The sequence below is a fragment of the Rhodamnia argentea genome, chromosome 9 (assembly GCF_020921035.1).
Source record: "Rhodamnia argentea isolate NSW1041297 chromosome 9, ASM2092103v1, whole genome shotgun sequence".
Lineage (NCBI taxonomy): Eukaryota > Viridiplantae > Streptophyta > Magnoliopsida > Myrtales > Myrtaceae > Rhodamnia > Rhodamnia argentea.
In genome coordinates, this window is record NC_063158.1 from 26,658,062 (window position 1) to 26,681,745 (window position 23,684).

Below are 23,684 nucleotides of genomic sequence, written 5' to 3' on the forward strand. Positions count from 1 at the left end.
CCCAAAGAGAAAGCAGTCGGCCCATTCTTGAATTTCCGCAAAAACGGCGTTGTTGAGGCCCATATTTTGGCCCATCACTCCTCGCTACGAAGAATTTCGATTACTTTTTGGTGGATTCTCATATGAGAACGAGACCTTCTTATATTATACGTACTCCTTTTTCTTTTTTTTTTCGCCTCTCTAATCGATTATAAGTAGAGTAATTTTCGGAGCGAAAAAAAAAATTCTGCCCGCAAGTGATTTTATATACTTTTAAAAAGAAAACTATAATTCTCAAATTAAGGACGAAAGCAAAGCCGACGGCACGTCACTTTTCAACGACTAACTTGAGGCTTTTGTCTGCAAGTGCAACCAAAGAAAGGTGGAATACTGTCTTGGACAATAATGAAAATCGTGGAGCTGTTTTTGTGTATGTGGGCATTAGCCCTTCTTCATCTTAGCATACCAACTCATGTTCCACGCAATGCGGTGCCTTGTTAACGATACAGAGATAATGGATTGCCTTGATAATCTTCGCGAAACGGCAAAACCGGATCGACGAAAGGCATGGAGCCTATAGATGCCAATCGATAGCAATCCGGCATCACTCGCTTTGGTGGCGGACTTAGGAATGCTGCCTGCAAGTGCTTGGCGGTTACAACATAATCAAAATTCGCCGTCGGTATTCGATTGTACTGGACGATATTTAGACTAACTATTGTCGTGCTTTAACGACGAATTTTTTCACGGAATCGAAATAGCTACGTGACCCCAAGGGCGAATTCATTGGTGCTCATACGAAAGTGTGTGATTTGACAAGAAAAAAAAGTACGAAAACAATCTTAGATTTGGATCTAATTCGTGGCAATGTTTATTAAGCCGACCCATGTCCATGTTCGGGCCCGGTTCGACTCGAGAAGTGAAGACCGTCCGATGATTTACTGAGACGCGAGCATACAGCCCGGGTCAATGCTCCTTTTGACATGCGCAACGCTAGCGCGTCCCCTTCAAGAGCCTGCGGATCTTATAAAGGCCGACTTTTTACTGGTAAAAAGATTATCCAAAATCCAAGAAAATAAAATCCCGATTTCAGCGCCCAAAAGTAATTTTTTTTTAAATTTTGCTAATTCTGCTTAAAGCACTAATGAATAATGATTAAATAATAATAAGAAATGAAAAAGGGGGAAAATACAGAGCACGACGACCTGTTTTGAATAGTGGGAGATAAAACAGAGATGCAATTCAAGAAAATAAGAAAGCAAAGAAGAGAGAGAGAGAGAAATTTAGAAGAGAAAGGCAGAAGAGAGCTTTCCCATTGCCAGTCTCACACTGCAACAGCGCCCACCACCCCCCCTGTTCTTGAATTGGAGTTTGGGATGACGGGATCAATCCGCCAGATGGCTGGGTTTCTCTCCGGTAATTTCATGATTTCCCAATCCGATTCGTCCTCCCGTTGACCAAGTTTGAATTTTTAAGCTGCTTTGAGCTCGATCTGTTGTTCCCTTTGCTGGGTCTTGGACCAGTGTGGTTGCGGAATTCTCGGGTTGCTAATTGGGTGTGTGGGTTGAAGTTTTAGAGCTCCGCTTACGGAAGTCGCGCGCCCGATTGTCATTTCTCGTTGTTGAGTGAGCTATGATGGGTGTACGTCGAGTCAAATCCTTTCCGATTTGGAGGATCGTCTCGCGGGGTTTTAGTTTTCGGTTTACAGCTCCTTTGTTTAGTGGCGATTGACGTTGGATGATGAACTGTTGGGCTTTTACCGAGACTTTTATTGGGATCGGTCGTGAAATTTACCCTTTTGTCTGTATTTGAAATTTTTTGTTCTACGTCTTTTTGTTCGACCCATGTCAGATGATTCGAGGATCCATGATCTTTGGCTTGATGTTACGGTTCTTCTGTGAAACTTAGTCCGTAATATTAGTCGTATAAGGTGTCTTTTTGTTTTGGTTGGATCCGACACTTCATGATCTCGTGCCTTGGAAAATGATCATTCGAATTAGAGGCTCACTGGAATGAAATACCAGTTTGAGGTGGCTCTTGCCCAAACCAGTTATAGAAGATGTACACTACGAAGGATGAGTTTATGATTTTCAGTTGAATATTTTGGTATAAGCCCGTTGTTATCTTTTAGAACTCGCTTCGGAGTAGCAGCTGTTTTGTTTATTTTGCACCATCTTTTTAAGATTCGATAAACCATTTAAGGAGCTTTTTGTCTTTACGGGATTAGTAAACACTTTGCTTTCTCGAGTTTATTTTCCTTTATTTTTTTTTTTTGAGCTAAAAACTGAAACGGTTATTCTCCATTGGATCTCAAGATTTAGTGCAAGCTTCAGTACCTTGTGAAATTCCATTAAACCTTGGTGTGAGAAGTAGGCTGTCTAAAATATGCATTGCACTTAGCTGGATCTGAAATTCTTCTTTATATGTGCTAATAGATATGAATGTCAGGAGTCTGGCTTTGGATACTCCCCTAGTATAGTTGAGTTGAATGGAGAGAAATTTCGAAAGAGGGGCGATGAACCAACAGAAGGGCCATGAACAGTTTCGATATGCTAATATCGATCCTCGAAATCCAGGGCTCGGTTCTACGAATCAGAGTTTCTTCCATGATCCATCGAGTACTATCAACACGAATATGCGACCTCCAGATTACAACATGTCTGCTGGAGCCAGACCAGTTCTGAACTATTCAATTCAGACTGGTGAGGAGTTTGCGCTCGAATTTATGCTCAACCCCAGGCAACAGCTCATTCCACCAGCTCAAAGGGATCCTAGTAGCACATCAAACTATATGGATTTAAAGGGCATCCTTGGTATTTCTCATACAGGTTCAGAAAGTGGATCAGACATTTCTATGATCAATTCAGCCGAAAAAGGCTTTGTTCCTGAATTTGAAAGAAAGAGCTCTTTGGCTAATGAAGAGAGAAATTACCACGAGTCCTTGAGGTCTGTACCAAGATCCTCCTCGCGAGGTAGTAGCAGTAGACTCATTGATAGTTCCCTTTCGGGATCTGGTGATTGCACATCAGCACGAGTGAAGTTCCTCTGCAGCTTTGGTGGTACAATTTTGCCCCGCCCATGTGATGGAAAGCTTCGGTATGTTGGCGGTGAGACCCGAATTATTCGGATAAGCAAGGATATTTCTTGGCAGGAACTGACACAGAAAACTTTGGCAATTTATGACCAACCTCACACTATTAAGTATCAACTTCCGGGTGAGGAACTTGATGCGCTGGTTTCTGTATCTTGCGACGAGGATCTTCAGAACATGATGGAGGAATGTAATGTATTGGAGGACAGAGGGACTCGGAAACCTAGGATGTTCCTTTTCTCCGATACTGATCTAGAGGATGCTCAGTTTGGCATCAGAAGTATTGATCGGGATTCCGAGGTCCAATATGTGGTTGCGGTGAATGGCATGGATTCAGGTTCAAGAAGGAATTCAATTGCTCTAGCAAGTGCCTCTGGCAATAACCTGGACGAGTTAGTAAATCTAAATCTTGAAACAGAAGCTGGTAGATTAGCTGGGGCTACGACTGATCCTTTTAGAGGAGATGCACCTACATCCAGTGTTCAGTCTTCTCAAGTGGTGCCAACAAGCTCAGCTAGCAATTATGAGTCTAATTTACACTCTTACCGGCGACAGAGAGTTAATCATGGAGAAGCTAGCCAACATGCTTTACCCGCTCCTCACCGTGCGGAGAGTTTCTCGGATTTGGAGGGAAAGGGTACTAATTCTTCCTCTGTCCAGTTCTTAAATGGCCAAGGATCTACTTCTAATTTCGCGCCACATGTGGATAATGTAAATGCGATTCCTCCCAATGTAAATCCAGTGGCAACTGGAGGTTTGAATGAAGAGTATTTAGTCAGTGGTCAGCACACACAGGATATAGAAGCACCTATAAGGGACACCAAATTGAAAAGAGACAGCTCAGTCAAGAAAACAAATGGACCTGATAAAGTTCAGCCCCTAGAGAAGGAAAATAAATTTGAGGAGTTGAAAATGAAGAGAGAGGGCTCTATGCAGAAGATAGACGAGATTCAGAATGAAAACATTGCTTCTTCTAAACCGAATGAAGTCCCCGTCACAAGCTACACCCACCGGGAAGACGTGTCTGGTGCTAAACTGGCCCCTGAGCTAAAGAGCCCTCTGCCGATGGCAGTAAGTAAGAGGCCTCAGGAAACTGTACAGAGCTCTACGGACCCTGAAGATGTGAGGGAAGGGAAGAAGAATCATGAGAATGACCCCTTCTATGCATCAGGTGGAGTGTTCATGGGTAATGGTGGGTCTGAAGCTGATCCAACAGCGTTGGGCTACCCAGAGCCGCCTTCGATGCCCCAGCGAGTATTTCATTCTGAACGAATCCCAAGGGAGCAGGCAGAGTTGAACCGTTTGTCAAAATCTGATGATTCTTTTGGATCTCAGTTTCTGATTACTCAAGGGCGGTCTGATTACTCTCAGTCAGCCTCAGAGGTAATTGAGAAGCTGCATGATGGAGATGCGGCTTCTCAGAGCGAGCACTTTGTCCCATATGATAAAGTAGCATATAAAAATCCACAGAACATCCATGATGGACCTAACCAACTTCAAAGGCACGTAGAATCTGCTTCTTCAGACAATTTCAAATTGGACAGGCCTACTGCTGAAGAGGTGCTTGAACCAATGCCGCAGAAAACTGAATCGAGACCTCTAAATTCTGCGGATGACCACGGGATGATCCAGGATAAAGAGAAGTACAAGGAAATGATTGCCGGGGGTAAAGATGCAGCTGGTCCTCAACATCAAACATCAGGTCGAGTAACTCCTGGTTTGCATGCTGACAATTCATCCTTGAGGGCATCTGAATATCTTTGGGATGAAGTAACACCAAACAAGACCAGTGGGAAAACAACAAAGGGTCATGCACAGCCTTTGATGCAGACTGTCGAGCCTTCAGTTAGCGTTAGCAACCCAGAGCATGGAGACATATTAATTGATATTAATGACCGTTTTCCTCGTGATTTCTTGTCTGATTTATTCTCAGTGGCAAGGCGCTCTGAGAATCTCTCTGATGTTAATCCTCTGCATAGTGATGGGGCAGGATTGAGTTTGTACATGGAAAATCATGAGCCGAAGCATTGGTCTTACTTCCGAAACTTGGCTCAAAACGAGTTCGTTAGGAAGGATGTTTCTCTTATGGACCAGGATCACCTCGGCTTCTCGGCTCCGCTTGAAGATGGAGCTCCTATTGACTACAGCTATCCGCCTGCAAATGCTGATGGAGTCCATGTGGGTCGTATGGAGCGCAGGCTTAACTTTGAAGAGGATATTGCTCAAGTGTCATCTGGTGTCATTGGTCCAAGTGTGAGGAATGTGCATCCAGACTACAGCACTTCCCAGCTCAAGGTGATTGAAAGTATGTTGGATGTAGTTCACCCTACAATACCAGAAATGGAATATGAGGTATACAGAGTTTAAGATTCATGAACTCAGCCACCCACAGGCTGCTTGTGAATGTCTTACCGTAAATGTTATGATACTTTTTTGTGGATTTTCAGGATGAAAAATCGGAAGTTCCTAATATTGGTCAATCTATTGCCGATCTTTCTCTGGGTGACTTGGATATCAGTAGCCTGCAGGTATGATGCTTTTCTTTCATTCTTCGATGAGATGCGGTGCGGGAAATATCTCATTCTCCAGTTATGGTTTTAACAGTAATGCATCTCTTATAAAATATCTTAGGGAATTTTTCTCAAGTAGGACTTGCTGGTTCCAGACTGTCCTTTTTAGCATTGTGGAGGGGCAGAATTCCTATGTTCCAGACCGTCTTTTTTAGTCCTTTTTTCCTATATATATTTATATATTTTTATTTTTATTTTTATATAATTATTTCTTTTCCCTCAATCGGTCTTGCTTTTATTTTATTTATTTTTGGGTTCATTGACCGCCGACCCCAACTAGTTTGGGATAGTTTGGGATAAAGGTGATGATGATGTTGGACTTGCTGGTTCCACCTGTTGCACTGGGAATTAGCTCCAGTCTTGTTGTTTCTTTGTTCATCAACCTTTGCAGGTCCATAACTAGATTCCATCAGGTTTGGTGCAGTCGATCTGGTCAGTTCCTTGTAGCCAATAATAAATAATTGACTAGTTGATTGTAGAAGCAATATCCAAATCCCAGATCTGTCCTCTATAGAACCTTCGTGAAGTAATATAAGTTCTTAGGAAGATCAAAGAAGAGCAACTTCTTCCTCCGTAGGGCTTGGACATTGGTGGACGTTTTTCATTCTTCACTTGGTCCTTAATAGTGTTTCCAAAGTCAACACCTAACCTGTTACCTTTGGAATTGCGCGAAAATAGGCCTATAAGTTTGCCTTTCTTATATTAAGATGAGTCTGTCAATAGTTAGATAGAAGTATATACAATTAATCCAGTTCAATCGGATCCCCACTTGAAATGTTAAGGTAGAGAAATCACCTATTTATGGGAAAAGACAAAGGAAAGGGAAAAGAATGGGCACATGACATGGAGCAGGGATTCAACCCCTGCCATCCCGGGAAGTTGAGGGGATTTTTAGAAATAGCACTTCCTCATTTAATAAGCGCCAGTTATTTTGTTTTGGAGAAACAACTGATCTCTCTTAACTGATTGTCAAACGAGGGAGCTCAGTGTGCTTGCCTCATGCGACGTGCTGTACTCAATTTCTGTTTCAGCTGCCTGATATTCTAAATTTAGATTTATAAGTATTTATGACATCATAAAAAAATGAACCCACAGTTTAAACCAAGTTTTTTCAGTTGAACTGATTGAATGAACCACTGAACATCTCATTGGTTTTACTTCTGGTCTTGTTTGGTATTGGCTGCTGAGAGACATCTTTGCAGTTCAGTTCGTAATTACAGTTGTTTTTTTTTTTTTTTTGTTTTGGCCAGAAGATAAGAAACTATGGCTGCTTTTGTAATTAAAGGGAAAATGGAGATTCCTTTTCTGAAAATTCATTTCAGTCTGAAGTAGTATGAATGTTCAGTTTCAACAGTTGTTTTTATCCTAATGCAGGCAAATCTGTTATTTGATATGTTGTTTGCTAATCCTGCTATGATAACGGAATCAAATCCAATTCTGTCAGAATACTGTAGAAGGAAATCGGCTGTTTGACATGGAAGCCAGACTAATCATTTCTTGCTATTGCGAATGCTCATCTGTTGAAGGATCAGTTTTTGCTTATCTTCTCTACACAAATTGAATTTATGTGAATATTACCTTCAACATGTTCCTGAGGGTGTGAAAATTGAATGCTGGTGGGGAAGTATTTAGGTGCTGACATAGAGTATCCACATATCTTGAAGTTCAATGAGATGACTTTGAAATGAGTAGACGTTAAATTCAGTTCTGGTGCCAATGTAATCTCTCACATCTTAGTCTTCTAGTTTATCACTATTAGCAACACTATGGTATAATTTGTTATATTAGTGCAACAGCATATTGTTATTGTTAAGCAAATTACTAGCTGGCAGTTTAGCAATCTGTAGTGCATATTCCTGCCTGAGCAACTAATTTGATAGATGGTCAGAGTCTCAAAAGTCTCTAAATGATTAACTTTTTTTTTTTATCTGAGACCATATTCTTTCTTCAAACAGAAATAAAACCCCAGGGTTTGTCAATGTTTATTGATATTCTTTTTTCATGCTGTATCAGATTATTAAGAACGAAGATCTGGAAGAACTGAAAGAATTGGGTTCTGGCACATTTGGGACTGTTTACCATGGAAAATGGCGTGGAACGGATGTTGCAATAAAGCGCATTAAAAAAAGCTGTTTCACTGGCCGTTCATCGGAGCAGGAGAGATTGGTGAGCATTCTCTTGCTTACTAGTCTGTTCTTAACAGCTACACTTTCTCGCCTGTGATTTTTATGCCCTTAATAAGGGAGAACAGGACATCTTGTTTGGACTTCTAGATTCAAATTAATGAGGTCTTATAATTCTTTTAGACAGTTGAGTTCTGGAGGGAAGCTGACATTCTCTCAAAGCTTCATCATCCCAATGTGGTGGCATTTTATGGTGTTGTTCAGGATGGTCCAGGAGGAACAATGGCTACCGTGACCGAATACATGGTTAATGGTTCTCTAAGACATGTTTTGCTTTGTAAGGACAGGTAATCCACATAAACTGTGATAAGGTTATCTGCACTGTCACACTGATCAGAGGGAGATATTGTCCTTTACCACTCTTCTCCATGTTTCATGAACACAGGCATCTTGATCGTCGTAAGAAGATTATCATTGCTATGGATGCAGCATTTGGAATGGAATATTTGCACTCAAAGAATATTGTGCATTTTGATCTGAAATGTGATAACCTGCTTGTCAACCTGAAAGATCCAGTGCGTCCGATTTGCAAGGTGATTAAATACTTCCACTCAAAGAATATTCATGAGGTTCTTTTAGTTTGAGGAAAGAAGTTTATATCAGTCGTTTGCCATAAGTTGTGCAGGTTGGTGATTTTGGCTTGTCAAAAATCAAAAGGAATACCTTGGTTACTGGTGGCGTCCGGGGAACCCTTCCATGGATGGCACCTGAGTTGCTAAACGGTAGCAGCAACAAGGTCTCTGAGAAGGTATGGGTGCAAATTTTTCCCTAGTTCATCAATCTGACTTTGTCCGGCAAATTTTCTACTTTACCTAACAAAAGGGATATCTGGGCTACGCGTGCTGTGCTTTCAACTATTTATGTTTATGAGGAACTTAATGTAGGACGGCTAGTCCGGCAGCATAGGAAACATCTTTGGGCTTCACACCCAAAGCTTCCTAAGCATCGCACCTAGGTTTCTTAAGCATCATACCTAAGAGAAGAATTGCATCATGAGATCCCACAGCAAATGCTTGCAAAATACTATAATTCGTCACGTGAAAAGAAGAATCACAAACCTTATATGAAACATAATATCCTACTTAAACTTAAAAACACCAAAGTTATTGGAATCCTATAATACTTGTATCCGAGTTGATTACTTTGCTTCTTAAACTTGAAGAAGAATTTTGGTCATTTTAAGGACTCTTATTTGAGTTGTAAAGTCCATATTCGCCAAAACTTGGTAGAAACGTCAATATCTCAACAAATATAAGCTTGCATGATTTTGTTGGCTGCATCTGACCTTCTCTACTGAATAAGTTTGAATAAGTTTCCTACTGTTTATTTGCTTTAGAAGTCTCAAACTTGTGATGTTTATCCTTCTTGTTTTCGATCATGGACAGGTTGATGTCTTCTCCTTTGGCATTGTCCTTTGGGAGATTATCACTGGCGAGGAGCCTTATGCCAACATGCATTATGGAGCCATTATAGGTATGTGGAAGTGGAATATGTATATCTCGCATTGGACATTTTATAGATAGTTTACTGGCTAATGTGTATTGGCTTAGCTCCGAAGATCACTTCTAAGTTGATTGGAGTGCCTTGCATGGGTTGAGACTGTTGGTCCTCTGTGTAACTTTTGTGTTGGTGTAGGAGATTCCCATTATAATAAATTTCACTCTGTAGGCCTTTTTCACTGAGAATGCTTAATTCTCGGTGACTAGACATCTCAATATGACTTCATATTTTGTAGTTTGATGAGTTCTGTGGTATTCGCAGGTGGAATAGTAAATAACACGCTGAGGCCCCCAGTGCCAAACTCTTGCGATCCCGAATGGAAATTGCTAATGGAGCAGTGTTGGGCCCCGGATCCCATCGGCCGTCCGTCCTTCACAGAAATTGCCCGACGCCTGCGTGCTATGTCTACAGCATCCCAAGCCAAACCGCCTACAAACCAGGTCTCCAGGTGATGGATCTCAAAGATTGAAAAGCCTGGCCTTGCTTCTTTTTGGTTGTTACCATTATTAATCACCATTGGTAATGCCACGAGCTGTTTATAGTGGGGTTTCTACAGAGAAGTGTGTATTGTAAGGAAAGCGGAGATGGCCTTTGTTCAAAATGCCAGACTCTCTTAGGTATTAAAGGTGTGTGTGCATGGTGTGAATGTGTAATTAGACTATGGAGAAACCATTCTCCGTACAACTATTATTTGTGTTTATAGTAAGTACAGTTGTCAATAAAACTATACCCATTTTGCTTTTAACCCTCTCGGTTTCTGTCCTTGTTACTGCAACCGTGATGCTGCACTTTCATTGCAAGTTTTATTGAAGGCAGTGGTATTGCTAGTCTGAGACAAAAAAACAATCACCATCTCAATCAACAGGGATAGTGCATTTCCAAAATGCATTTATTAGCTTTTGTTCCTTGCATTTTCATACCGTCTCTGACCCACCTAATCGAGAAAAAGTCTTCCAGGACGCGGCAATCTTCAATCGCAATAGACAAATTGGTTTGAGTTTTATCTTGCATGTAAGCAAACTTGTCTTCTATACAGACATAACTCTGGATGGCAAATACAATGTTTGGTGAGCCCTTGACTGTGAAAAATCATTACACGGTTGAGCATATTTAATGAAACTAAGGTGGTAATTGGTCCAAACAGCAGGCATGGATATGCTGGAAATGCTTGTTGGCGTTGAGTTCACTATCTGGTTCTAGCCAAAACATGTGTTAATTTACCCATCAAATTGCAAAAGAACTATTATACATAAAATATCTGCCCAACATTCAAGAGACTCTCATGAGGGACATTAAAAATTGCACTATTTTCCCTGCATATCTTCCTGAGGAAAGCATATATATAATCAACAGCAATCTTCTTGTAGAATCTTGATTCCCTGCTCGCTCTCACAACTGTATTGCCCAATATGTGCACCACCCCTGCATCTCTACACCTATTCAAAAACTCTAATTCATCAGTTTCAGTTTGGTTGCCCGCCTGTCTGGATGAATTCGTCATGCTATTCCGACATGACAGGGGAGATTTTGCTGGCATGATGGAGTCCATCGATGAAATTGTGAGGTCCACATCGGAAGTAGTAGCTTTGCTGTTCTTAGACATAAGGGCATCTCTTGATTTCTCAGTTTGCATACCATATATGCTATACTCCTCAGAGTCCGAACACCCTTCCATCATGGACTCGAGCCGAACGAAGAGAAAAAGACTATCAAAGAGCTTCTTCTCAAAATCATCGTCTTTCTTATGAAGGTCTTTGTATCCGTACCTTGCAACACAGCGGAACATGTGAAAATTCTTGGGTCCGATCCGCTTCACGAGGAACCTCTCTTCTTCAGGAACGATGTACACTGGAAGATATTTAACACAGACAAAAACTACAGCAGAATGCATGGCTGGAAGGTTGGTGATGAAGTGGGAAAAGATGCGAGGCACCCCACGTGCAAGTTCTGTGTACACAAGCCCAATGCCGGGGACTCGAACCAGTCCTAAGCTGGGGCCCAGCCCAAGAATCCAGGCCATCGAAACCCGACTATGCACCTCGAACTCATATCGCTTCACCGTGCCATAGTGCCAAACATACATGATCAGAAGAAATGCCGCCGCAATAACTAGTGGAACCCACCCACCCTGATTTACTTTGAAGAGCACGGAGGAGAAGTATGTACACTCGACTATTAGTGACAGGCCAGTGAAAAGTAGGACGAGAAGCCAATGGCAGTGCCACACTAAAATCATAATCAAAACCATGAGGGCTGTGGTTGCCAGCATAACTATTACAACGGCCGTCCCTGTCATGGAAATTGAAATAGATATTAGGAGATACAAGGTTGATGCAGGCAATCAAATATCAATAACATTACGTTCAAAGAGATTGTGTAGCTCCTCCCACAGAAATTGCCGCACTAGGACCACTTGACCATCACTACATTCACCCAAGCAAGGTCAGTTATTAATAATAAGGATGGGACAGAAAAGGGCTATGAGACTAGGCTCCGGATATCGTTTTTCAGTAGCTTGCGGGCCCAATTTATAGCTTTGGCGTGCTAAGGAACACTTAAAAGGGTGACCAGACTACTCTTCCAGTCTTATACCCAGGACGATGCTCCTATGTCTTTCTTTCTGGTTTTACTTCCAGGGCAGCATTATTAAATTCTACAAGACTAAAAACCTAAACAAGAGATAAATTGAGGTTTTGTTATGCAGATCGATGACACATCTGGGTATTTGACAAAAGAAACTATTTGGTTAAAGGGAAGACTTACCATATGCATTCCCAATTTGACTTTGGTTTTCGAAGCCAGCAGTGACGGCAATGCAGAGGATCATCAAAATCCAGTTTATATCAGGAATATATATCTGTCCGAGAAAATTCTTTGATGTATGTATGACTTTGACCCTAGGAAAGCAGCCAAGTGCAAGTGCCTGCTTGATTATCGAGAACGTAGCAGAAATCGTGGCCTGGCTGGCAACTATAGCAGCTAAAGTTGCAACGACGAATACTGGCCAGTATATGCTATCTGTAAGATTAAGAAGTCATCAGCCTACATGGGGATAAGTTTGCTTCCCAAGTATACATCGTAAATAAGAATATTTGCAGGTGCACCACCTTTGCATGAATCAAATATACTATTTGCCAACGTAAAGAAATTCCGAAAATCTTGACATGCATAAAAGAGGAGTGCAGTTTTGTAGATGATAAGCTTCCACTAGAACGTGATTTAAACAGAACACAAACGAGAAGGACCTTTGGCATTACAGCAGCAACATGATCCAATCAATACATAAACTCTATAGATGCATAAAAGAGGAGTGCAGTTTTAAAACAGATAAGCTTCCACTAGACTGTGATTTAAACAATACACAAACACAATTCAAAGCATCGAGAATGAAATGGTTTATTAAAAGGTATCTCCTCGACACCAAGTTGCTACACCCATAAATGCCTTGGGGGCTCGCAACACACCAGACCCAGGACGATACCCTGGGCACTACACTGAAACATGATCCAAACAATACATAAACTCTCTTCCAATCGGCCATAAATGTGTAGAAAAATGACTTTTGCGGATATGCACATTTCCATGCCTTGTGTCTCACTTCTATGCTTCAGGGATTTAGTTAAGCAAATGTTTTGTATCTTAACCTCCAGAAAATGGCTCCACTGATCATACAATCGTCACCACTTCCTTTTTAGAAAGCAAAAATAAGTCCACTTGGAAAAATATCAAACGAAAGAAAGCTATCAGTTCAGTTCAGGAAGTGAACTAAGTGGAAGACACACTAACCAACTCCTATGTGGTGATTAAGGCCATTTATAGATAAGTTTTCCTCCACTATCACTGGTTCAAACAATAGTCAAAAAGCAACACCTCGGTAAGTACACAGGTATGAGAGGAGAGTAATTAAAAAAGAATCATGTGCATCTTTTCGTTTAATCTTTATTTGTCCCCCATCATAAAGTGGTGTCAGATGCATAACCTCTGATGTGGTAAGACCATCTAAATAGCTAATACATATACACTATCAATACTGATGGGACCAGCATTATCCTTGTTTAGAGATATCATTTCTTAATTACTGAAAAATCTATAGAGATAATACATAAGTTGATTGGTTTTGAGAAATTGTAATTAAATCATGTTTGACCTGCTATCAAATTAAACTTTAGTTCAGAGGCACCCAAAAGGAGGACTCTTTGATTGACAGTCCTCTTTTGCATGAAGTTATAAAGCCAGAGAAAACTTTGATAGGACAAACAAGCTAAATCAACAAATAGATCAAAACTGAACAAAAACCTGGGATAGATCGATAAAATGCATCAACCACATGGTCCTTGTTCATCATAAGATAGGCCGCTTGCCCAGAATAGGCTAAAAGAAGGGAAGGAAAGACAACTACTGTAAAAGCAATCTGTACGGCCAAAACTGGAAAATGGCCAAGATCAGCGAAAAGAGCCTCAGTCCCTGCAAGTTAACCACAAAAAGGATTAGCACGATTCCACTAAAACCTTTTTCGTTTCTTTTTTTTTTTCTTTGAGAAAGGAGTAAATCCAACCTGTGATACAGAGCATGAGACCTCCGAGTGAGGTAAAACGATCTTTCCCTCCACGTTTCAGGTATCGATATATGTACACAGGAGAAAAAGCCCGAAGAACACCCTTATCATATTTCCAAATGTTATAGATACCAATTCCTCCAATTAAGAGGAACCAAAGTAGCACAATGGGTGCAAAGAGCCAACTAACTCTATCCGTTCCATAGTGTTGCATGCTGAAAAAACACACTAACACTAGCACAGCGACAACCACGACTACTTCTGCACCAGAGGAAAAGAACTCAGTGATTGAATAGAAATAATATAGGTTCTTATCTGCCAAAAAGTTCAGATTCTCAGGGAAATACTCACTGCTACTAACATCGGGATGGGCTACCTTGATTCCTCCAGCCGCAGAAAGAACTATTCCATATTGTATTGTTAGAAAAATCTCAATCAAATAAAAGCGAAATGAAGAGAAAAAAATGACACCAAAAAACATTACTGCTTACCAAAAAAAAATTGTTCACGAAAAAACAAAAGCATCTATGACAAAAAAGAGGCAGGGTGAAAAGAAATTAAAAATGGAAAATTCTTAGTGACAATTGTCCTATCCATCCATCCCTCAGCAAGCAATTTGCAGTTTTCTCCATTTAAATGCATCTCATCAAAAGTACGAGAATTTACGCATCCAGGCTGATTTCATTTTTTGCTTGAAAGAGCACATGGGATTTCAGTCACTCACATGGACCATCTCTACTCAAATTTCCACCAAAGATTTGCTGATACCAACAACAGTCACCTGATTGACAATATCGATGGACTGGGCATGGACAGTGCATCATCAAGAAAGACTGACATTGGTATTCTACAGATTCTGAGGATTTTAGAGATCTCTTAGGATTGTTCTTGAAGAATAACATGGGCAAAGCTACAACCTAAAAGGCTTCATGCAAGAATCTAGTTGCGGCACTGACTCTTCAGGTCAACTTCTTGTTATGCCTCAAAAACAAACAACAGGCACCTCAGTTTCTCATCCAGGGGTCACATATTGTCGTTGCTATTGACTAAACAAACATAATATGCTACTCCTAATGATTTGGTCGATAACCAATATCGACAGGAAGAGACATTTATTAAGCAGGGAAATCAGATGCACAAGGTATAGCTGACATCTAAATAAAGTTATGAATAATTGGCACCTGATATAGCTGGAGTAAGAATTCCATCCCCAATCACCATGCATGTCCCGACAAGGACGAGAATAAGTAAAGCATTCTTCCTTGAAGGACGTCTTTCCAACCAATTCTTGGTCTTTGCCGCAAATGACTGTTCATGGAATGTGGAACGACTGTAAGTCGTCAGCTCCTCATCAGTTCGATGTTGGTTGGGAATAGTTTTTATGTTCGCATGTCGACAAAGCAAGGAGTAAAGAGCAAATGTTCCACCTATGCCATTAGGACGAAAGTTACGCTTGACAAATCCTACGAGTAAAACCTATATCACAAGCAAAGGCATTTACAATTTTGGCTGATGAAGGTCCATATAAAAATTTTGGCTGAGCCTCTCAATGTTGCTAGAAGAATTTGATCATGCAAAAGAAACAAAAGCCACTGATTTACGGACTGAGACTCTTTCATCAATGTAAAGTGTAGGCTAACATTTCATGCATCTGAGAAATCCCTAGAAGTTACACGAAGAAAAATTGAAGGGGTAAGTACAGAAGGGATATAAGTTTACCTTGACCATTGTCATTAGCTCTACAGACGACAAATACATATTTGAGAAGTGGGATAAGCGTCAGGGAGTATATAATTAGAGAAAGAGCTCCAATAACATCCTCCGGATCTGTAACCCCCCGCGGGAATGTATTATAGAAGACATATAAAGGAGACGTGCCCAAGTCTCCATAAACAACTCCAAGACTCTGGAATGAAAGCCGAAGAAGCAACAGAGCAGAAAATTTCTGAAAAGAAGAAAGTATTGAGCACACAGTTAGCGTTGAATGATTATTAGCCCCTAACCATTTTCAGGTCACCAAATATACCAGGTCATTAGTAGTACCTACCGAATGTAATGTAAAAGCACAATTACGAAGTACTAGAGCCATAACACATTGCAAATATTGACATAGGGCCATAACAAATTGTACAGAGGACACGGAGTCCACGATCTGAAACTTCACTTTTAATGAATTAGCAGTAACTTAAGCTTTACCAGAATACAAATTCACCGCCTCATAAAGAAGGTTAGAATGCTCAAACTCGGCTTATGCGAAAAAGAAAGAAGAAGAAGAGAGAATCAATACCTTCTCTCTGTACATGTTTCTCAGCCTACCAGCCTCCTCATCCATGGGCTGATCAAGCTTCTGATCCAAAACCCACATACTTCCCCTGTTATCACTCTCTTCATCAATTTCAGCTCCTGAATCCATGTCTCAAACCGATTTCATACAGTCAATTTTGCCTCTTTCCACTCCAATCACTTCTTCAAATACACGGGCAATTATGGCAACCAACCAAATCCAAGCATCTAAAACTAAAAACCAGGCCAACTGGAATGTAGAAGCTCGATTAATCACTTAGGTTTAATGCTAGAATTGAAACACCCACCACACGCAATGTAGTAACCGTGGCTTGAACTGAGCATCAGTTCTCCATTAATTTGGAGAATAGCAGGACACCGCATGTGAACAATTGGAGAGCTAATAAAAGTGGAAGATTCAAGTTGTATCGAAGACCCACCAAAGAAATCAACATAGAAGGAAGGTCAAAACTCAAAAGGGCCCAACAGACTGATCAAGAAAAGATAAAGCAGGCATGCAAAACCTCAAACCCCGGAACAATAAACCCATAAAGGCAAGAAAAAGAGGGGAGAAAAAGATTGCTCGTTTGGATAAAAATAAACAACCAAGCGATCAGCTTGACCCCTCAGTCACTGGATCAAAAAAGAAGAAGAAGAAAAACCAGCTTTACTACATTTCAAACGTACCCAAAAAGAATCAGATTTCAGGAAAAAAAAAATCAAGAAAAAACAGATAGACAGTAAAGTAAAGCTCGGACGCTTCACTTGCAAAAACCCATAAAAAAAAATTTCCCCGGAAAGAGTTGACAGAACTTGGCGGACAAAGACTGAATCAGGCAGACGAAGAAGCTGGAGAGACAGAGAGAGGTGCGGAAGAAGAAAAAGAAGGTTCTTTATCATTTCCCTGGAAGAGTTTCGTAGTTTTGGTGATGCCCCGTTGGATATATGTGCACAATAATAGGAATTGAATAATAAACAATCTCATCTACACAACGTCTTGTTGCTATAGGCTGGGGGATTTTTTTTTTTTTGGGTTGGTGGTGTCGAAAGGCTGGGGAATTCATTGGGGTGCTAGCATATGGGGAAGGTGATGAGCTATTTTTCTGCTTTTTCTGGGTAATGGTCCGTTCACTGATGGAAACACGTACACTTGATTCTAAAAGTTCCCCTGTTTTCCCCTGTTTTCCAAGGGTGACTAAGACTATTTTGGAATGTAGCTAATTAAAGGGAAGTCATAGTATTTACGTATAAGATGTTTTCGCCAATAACAAACACGAAATATCTCCTTTTTCTTTCAAAACCTTAGAGGGAAAACTATCCATATATTTTCATCACAGATTTATTTCGTGCGAACAACTCTAGAAAAAAAGAGTAGAGAATATGTAATATAGGTTGAGATATGCGCATACGTGTATAATAATTGCTTAACGACCCTGTAATGATATCCATATTCTATTACACACCTGCTCCCCTGTTTTTTGAAATATTTTCAATGTCTTATCCTCTTCGAATTAAAAAACTTCATACCACTTGTCCAGGGTAATCTTCTTAATTTATTATAGGAACTTCGCAAACATTAAAACCGAGATTATAAAATGCAGATATGAGGTGCTCCTACGTCGGTTTGATTTCAACTCGAATGAGGTAAGACGGTGCCAAGGAGCAAGCACAGGCTGTTCAAAAACTATCTTAATCGTGCTCCAAATTTTGCATCCGAAAGTCAACGACGTGTGAAACAGTTGACTGGGCTTGAGGTTGTGACAACCCTCTGGTCCGCGCACGTGCTTATCGTTTTGATTACAAGGGTTGGCATGATGGTTGTTGTGTGTGGGGGGGGAGTGGGGGGGAGGGGAGGGGGTTGTGGCGTGGGGGGGAAATGAACTTTAGCTGCAGGACTTCATTGTATCCCATCCACGACGAACGTGGGACGCTCCTAAGAAGTGGAGTCTTCATCATCCGTGCGGTGCATCTGCTGTCTTCTTTGGTTCCACTTTTCAGCAACTTTTTGGGGGATGCAAAGGGTCCTTGTCTGATGGGGCGACAGTTGTTGCCGCGACATCTCTCTATCCACTTGGTCTCTATCCTGTCGGCGTCGGTCGCCGTTGAAGATAAATCGAACCTCTCGAACAGAAAAATCAAGTTTCAACTGACGCCATCACAGACACATAAAGGGGGGCAGTGGTTGCGTTATCTACTAACGCATCGTTGGAGTGTGGTTCATACTTCCTATCGACGGAAGGTACGAAGATCCGGGAGATCGCCTCGGCAGAGGTTCAAGGGTTGTCTCGACGTGACTTGCAGGGGGTAGCGCCTCGGGATGCTAGAGGATTTTTTTATAATTTGAGTATGTATTTTATTGGTAGTCCGGGTACGTATTCATGGATAGCCAATTGCTGATATATACAATCTTTTTCTCTTGTAATTGAGAGTTGTAACATAGAAATTAGATGTGCTAATTATAATAGAATCTTTTAACGGATGTAACTTTAGACTAATGATCAATCAGGGTAAACCAATCCTCACACTCATGCTTGAAACATGAATGGAGTAGATGGTTGACCTCACTCCTGAGGTGTGGTATGTGGGCTATTCCCAAGAACTATGTCGATCTTGTGGCGGTAGAATTCTACATTACAGAGCTACTTCTGGTTGAAGCGAAACCATTTCAACAGCAAAAGATTAGCTTTTTTCTTTTCTGTTTAATTTCAGATGTCCATGCTCTCCATTAATGCACAACATATGTTGCCCACCAACTTTTCATTCTGTCGAATAGTAATAATTGTTACCTATATTTCCCAAAAGGAGCATGTGCTAGATTAATAATGTGTGTAGCTGAAGTTCAATCACTGAATTTCCGGCAGCAAAATTCTCCCTACATTATGAAGATGGCCTATTGCTTGTCTTATAACGTGACATCCATGGTGGTTGATAAAAAAAGAAAAGAGAAAAAAGTAGGACCTATCTCCACAAGAAGGAATATTCCGCGCATAACACATCTAAAGATCATACTATAGTATTCTTACAAAAAAAAAAAAATTGTCTAAAGCCATAGTAATCAATGCCTCTTTCATTTGCCATTCTACCTAAAGTAAGTTTACTCTTCCTACTTAGCTGATGTCGAGGTTGCTGTTTCGTCTCTTGCAAAGATTAGGATTAGGCGGATGGCATCCCAGTGGCTGCTGGAGATGGAACTGAAGTCCACGTTGGTGGTTGGTGGGGTGCTGTAGCACCTCAGTAATGGAATTCAGCAGAGTTTGATTTGTCTTAAAAAAATGAAAGGAACGTCCTTCCAAATCTCTGTTGGAAGAGGCAACGCATGATCGAGCATGAATATGAATGGAATCTAAGGATGAAGAATTTGGAATGGATTTTGGCACGTCCGACACTCACCTATATTCTTGATGATAAAAGTTTTTTTTCTTTGATGAATTCTGCATGAACATTGTTCTTATGCGAGAACGATCCCTTTCGACCCTTTTCACGAGTAGGAAAATCGATTCAAAAGATGCTCGTTTTCGAGATTGGAGATGGGCTCTGAATCCGAATCGACTCACATGGAGACCGATTCAAGAACCGCTTCTCGAACAGGACAAGCTCGGTGGGTCTTTGCACGCTTCGGAATTGACCGAAACAGCATATACCATTTGATTTTGGTGGAGCGAAAGTCAAGGAACAGGACGGCCGGACGTCTCTCCAATCCTGTCCTGTCCTGTAGTAGCCCAAAAAGAATCGCCCCATCCAGCTGTTTCCGGTCGACCCACGATTCTTGCCCGATCCGGCGACAGACAAACGCCATCTTCCTACTGGGATCGTTCTTCTTTCGTCCCTGTTCATCGTCTTCTCCGAGCGTCGCAGGAGAAAAGGGGTGTTCCATATGGAGTCTCCATTCAAGCCGGAAGTGTTGAAGAGCAAAGTGGCGCTGCTGACGGGAGGCGGGTCGGGCATCGGGTTCGAGATATCGCGCCAGCTGGGCTTACATGGAGCCTCCGTCGCCGTCATGGGCCGCCGCAAGCACGTCCTCGACGCCGCCGTCGCTGCTCTCCACTTCCACGGCATTCCCGTAACTAAAAATTCCGTCTTTCTTTCTTCAAGCAATTCAAAATCTTTCCTTTCTTTTGCTGTTTGATGATTAAGTCTCTGGGGGGGTGTCGTCCCTGTTGCCGCAGGCAATCGGAGTGGAAGGAGACGTTCGCAAGCGAGACGACGTCGTCAGAGCTCTGGAATCGACCATCAGGAGCTTTGGGAGGCTCGACATTCTGGTGAATGCTGCGGCTGGCAATTTCCTAGTCCCGGCCGAGGATTTGTCTCCCAACGGGTTTCGTACAGGTCTTGTTCTTTCTCTTGTCCCAGTTGTTGCCACTAACATGTAGTGAAAGATGAATCAGAATAGGATTTGGTCAAAGGTTCTATTCTTTTCCTTTTTCTTCTTGTGATTATGCTAGTTAATTGCTATGGTTGTGCAGATGAGGATTGAGATTTATAAGGTGTGAAGTATTGTATTAGATTAGATGATCTGTTTTCCCTATGATTGGTTTCTGCAGTCATTGACATAGACTCGGTCGGCACTTTCACCGTGTGCCATGAAGCACTCAAGTATCTCAAGAAAGGCGGTCCTGGAAAGGAGCCGTCTTGCGGGGGCACGATCATAAATATCAGCGCAACCTTGCACTACACAGCGTCTTGGTACCAGATCCATGTATCCGCTGCAAAGGTTTGGCTGTGATCGGTTCAGTCCATTTTCTTGTTATTCGCAAAGTACTGACTCAAATTGCGTTGGAGTTGCTTACCGATTAAGCTCTTCACAGGCGGCTGTCGATAGCATTACAAGAAGCTTGGCACTGGAATGGGGGACGGATTATGACATAAGAGTCAATGGGATTGCACCAGGACCTATTGATGACACGCCAGGCGCAAGCAAACTTGCGCCTGGCGAAGTTCTGAGCAGCAGAGAGCAAATGCCGCTCTTTAAGCTCGGGGAGAAATGGGACATTGCCATGGCTGCTATCTATCTGGCATCTGATGCAGGTTTGTAATCTTTTTCAGCTGCTCAAACATGTCTCAGCAAAATTCGCCCTTTTGCTTTGGTTTTCCCTGTTAAAATCAGTGCTGTAGTGTCTTCTTTTCAGCTTTGTTTTGCTGGAACTCTTTGTTTTACGTGATGTAGAAAAATACAATGTTAAAATTCCATCCCTCAAATTGTCATTGCATCTGAAATCTCATTCGAGATGCTTAAGATGTTTGTATCGTGTTCCTGCTATACCGACATAAGCTAAATAGGAGGATCTAATTGATGTACGTGAATGATAAACCACAGATGGAACTGCCAAATCAGGAAAGAAAGCTGAATATCAATCTGGTCCTCATTGGCCGTTGAGCTGGTTCTGTTGGCCATCTGTTTATAATGGACACATTGGTTGGCATTTCAGTGCTGTGATGGAACTCTTTTAGCTGCTTCCTGCTTGCATACATAACCACTCCTTCGTGCTGTTCAGTTTGCTTTGAGTGCTTTTGTAATTTCTCTGTTGCTACTCTCTGATGCATTCATGAATCTTCATGCTTCATGAAAATCGTATTCTCAAGTTGGAACGACTCATAGTTTAACAATTGAACAACGAAAAAACTCGAGTCATTTGCTCGATGGATGATATATGAACTCAACTTACCGTATCTGTGCATTGAGATGATGAGATGTTTGTGTTGGAAGGGCACCAATCCTTGCGTTAAGAGAGTGCCAGAAACGGAAGGATATGGTTGTTCATATGCATTTTCTGGTAATGGCAGGGAAGTTCATCAACGGAACGACAATGATTGTAGATGGAGGATCATGGCTGAGCGCACCACGCCATGTTCCCAAAGACGAGGTGAGGCGACTTTCCAGAGCCGTGGAGAGGAGGTCCAGAGATGTCGGGGTTCCGAAGAGCAAGCTGTAGTTAGCGAACACTTGTCGGTGCATGATGCTCACTTCTTTGATCTATGTGTGCTTGTAATAGAATTGCATAACAACACTAGGGCGGGAACCCCCGTTTCTTTCTTCGGAGCTGTTCCTTTTCCCATCCCCTGCCCCGGCATATCGCTCTGCTTCCTGTTTGTTGGAAGAATGAACTGACTCCTCCCTAATTCATTGATCTGGGGGAGAAGAAATCATCTAAAGCCCAGTGTACTGTGAAAAACTGAATCATAGCATTCACTCGACAGTGATAAAACAGTGCTTTTCCCAACTCCATTTCCTATTCAAATCTTGTATGGGCTTTCGCATTTTGTCAGATTCTTGATGCCAAGGCCCAAAAAAGGAGAGAGACCCAAATGGCCACCGGATTCAGCCCAGTCAAATAGCAGCTTGCTGTGTTTGCTGCCGATTGAACTCTTTATCTCATCTAATGCTAAATATTTAGACCTGTATTATTATCATGTCGTGTTTAAACCGAGGGGTTGCGGTTGCGTTTTGCGGGTATGGATGAGCATAGAGTTGAGTCGACACGAGTTGCTACACGAGGCTCATTAGCTCACTTCAAATCGGCTATCTCAAAGGTCGATCCATACAAAGTGTTTCGCGTGCTTGAGCTTGACCCGACTCAATTCAATTTAATGTGTCATAGCAATCTATGATTTGGCGCTCCTTGTCCTATAAATTTTTACCCGCTTCTCTGTTTCACAATAGATTTTAATAATGTCAGCATTCTTAAATGACGGTCAACCAATCGCGATTAGATGAGTAGCCCTATTCCCGTCCACATGACTCAAAGACTTCTATGGGTTGTATGCATGTCAGAGATAGCATATTTTTTAATGATATTCTACAATTATTGTTTTTATGGGAATTTTTTTTTTATACTAGAACAAATTGAACATGTCCGTATGCTTTCACACCATTACATTTACATAAAAAAAAATCCACCGGCCTACCATTTTGACCATTAATTAGCGAAAGTCCCATCCCTTGTTCTTTTGTCCAGTTACAATAGATTTTAATAATGTCAGCATTCTTAAATGATGGTCAACCAATCGCGATTAGATGAGTAGGCCCTATTCCCGTCCACATGACTCAATTTAATTTAATTTTTCGGATTAAATTTCCACCCGATTGACTGAAATTTGAAAATTATTCATGTTGCTTTACATGACATTACGCGTCTTTCCAGAACAAAAACAATCATATCCGACAATTTCGGCCAAAAAATTGTAAGAGTTTCCGACATCGTGGTCATACCCACGCGTACATCCATGTGTTACTTAATTTTCCTGAATAATTTGTTCGCGTTCTAGATAGTGGGAACGACGATTTTGATGGGATGTGTCATATGCGCCGTCACCAAGGTCATTGCTTTTTGTTCTTCCTTCTCACGTTATACTTTTCTCTCTCTACGTGGAAATTAAACAAAAACGGCATGCCCATTTTGGGGGAATGAATGCGATGTCGGTGCACATTTAACCTTGTCGTAATTATAATAGTAATGGTAATAATAGTTATAGTAATAGTAATAATTATGGCATTATGCAAAGATGATTAATGGAAATGTCCAATT

General features: G+C 41.4%; 3 protein-coding genes across 8 annotated transcripts; 2 read left to right on the forward strand and 1 right to left on the reverse strand.

Annotated features, from left to right (window-relative positions):
- The first annotated feature begins 1,220 nt into the window (after window positions 1–1,220).
- LOC115755381 lies at window positions 1,221–10,068 on the forward strand. 3 transcript variants are annotated; one of them, XM_048285683.1, is made up of 9 exons: window positions 1,221–1,395; window positions 2,295–5,422; window positions 5,518–5,598; window positions 7,654–7,806; window positions 7,947–8,110; window positions 8,209–8,356; window positions 8,449–8,571; window positions 9,209–9,296; window positions 9,585–10,068. In XM_048285683.1, exons 2-9 carry the CDS (start codon window positions 2,468–2,470, stop codon window positions 9,773–9,775), a joined length of 3,903 nt encoding a protein of 1,300 aa, XP_048141640.1. In that variant the 5' UTR covers window positions 1,221–1,395; window positions 2,295–2,467; the 3' UTR covers window positions 9,776–10,068. The 3 variants fall into 3 exon arrangements, with proteins under 3 accessions (XP_048141640.1, XP_030550610.1, XP_030550611.1); XM_030694750.2 differs by having other exon boundaries at window positions 2,415–5,422; XM_030694751.2 differs by having other exon boundaries at window positions 2,428–5,422.
- Window positions 10,069–10,454: 386 nt separating this feature from the next.
- On the reverse strand, window positions 10,455–17,060 carry LOC115755398 (potassium transporter 10-like). Of its 4 annotated transcripts, XM_048285165.1 has the most exons (8): window positions 16,166–17,060; window positions 15,598–15,823; window positions 15,060–15,305; window positions 14,230–14,280; window positions 13,879–14,133; window positions 13,620–13,787; window positions 12,087–12,341; window positions 10,455–11,612 (listed from the first exon to the last, which is right to left on the reverse strand). In XM_048285165.1, exons 1-8 carry the CDS (start codon window positions 16,289–16,291, stop codon window positions 10,567–10,569), a joined length of 2,373 nt encoding a protein of 790 aa, XP_048141122.1. In that variant the 5' UTR covers window positions 16,292–17,060; the 3' UTR covers window positions 10,455–10,566. The 4 variants fall into 4 exon arrangements, with proteins under 4 accessions (XP_048141122.1, XP_048141121.1, XP_048141123.1 ...); XM_048285164.1 differs by having other exon boundaries at window positions 13,879–14,280; XM_048285166.1 differs by lacking the exon at window positions 16,166–17,060 and having other exon boundaries at window positions 13,879–14,139; window positions 15,060–15,186; window positions 15,598–15,736.
- A 2,791-nt stretch (window positions 17,061–19,851) lies between these two features.
- LOC115755427 (peroxisomal 2,4-dienoyl-CoA reductase [(3E)-enoyl-CoA-producing]-like) lies at window positions 19,852–22,392 on the forward strand. The gene is made up of 5 exons (XM_030694826.2): window positions 19,852–20,221; window positions 20,328–20,487; window positions 20,703–20,872; window positions 20,967–21,186; window positions 21,943–22,392. The coding sequence occupies exons 1-5, from the start codon at window positions 20,036–20,038 to the stop codon at window positions 22,089–22,091; spliced, it is 885 nt and encodes a 294-aa protein (XP_030550686.1). The 5' UTR covers window positions 19,852–20,035; the 3' UTR covers window positions 22,092–22,392.
- The last annotated feature ends 1,292 nt before the right edge of the window (window positions 22,393–23,684 follow it).

Bases quoted from the DNA above. Each gene is read 5' to 3' on its own strand.
- LOC115755381 (XM_048285683.1), top strand. From the start codon at position 2,468: ATGGAGAGAAATTTCGAAAGAGGGGCGATGAACCAACAGAAGGGCCAT. The intron at 8,111-8,208 runs GTAATCCACATA...TCATGAACACAG, and splicing joins GTTTTGCTTTGTAAGGACAG to GCATCTTGATCGTCGTAAGA. The intron at 8,572-9,208 runs GTATGGGTGCAA...GATCATGGACAG, and splicing joins GCAACAAGGTCTCTGAGAAG to GTTGATGTCTTCTCCTTTGG.
- LOC115755398 (XM_048285164.1), bottom strand. From the start codon at position 16,291: ATGGATTCAGGAGCTGAAATTGATGAAGAGAGTGATAACAGGGGAAGT. The intron at 14,281-15,059 runs GTGCCAATTATT...AATATGGAATAG, and splicing joins TCTTACTCCAGCTATATCAG to TTCTTTCTGCGGCTGGAGGA. The intron at 13,788-13,878 runs GTTGGATTTACT...GTTAACTTGCAG, and splicing joins TCTCATGCTCTGTATCACAG to GGACTGAGGCTCTTTTCGCT.
- LOC115755427 (XM_030694826.2), top strand. From the start codon at position 20,036: ATGGAGTCTCCATTCAAGCCGGAAGTGTTGAAGAGCAAAGTGGCGCTG. The intron at 20,488-20,702 runs GTCTTGTTCTTT...TGGTTTCTGCAG, and splicing joins TCCCAACGGGTTTCGTACAG to TCATTGACATAGACTCGGTC. The intron at 20,873-20,966 runs GTTTGGCTGTGA...AGCTCTTCACAG, and splicing joins TCCATGTATCCGCTGCAAAG to GCGGCTGTCGATAGCATTAC.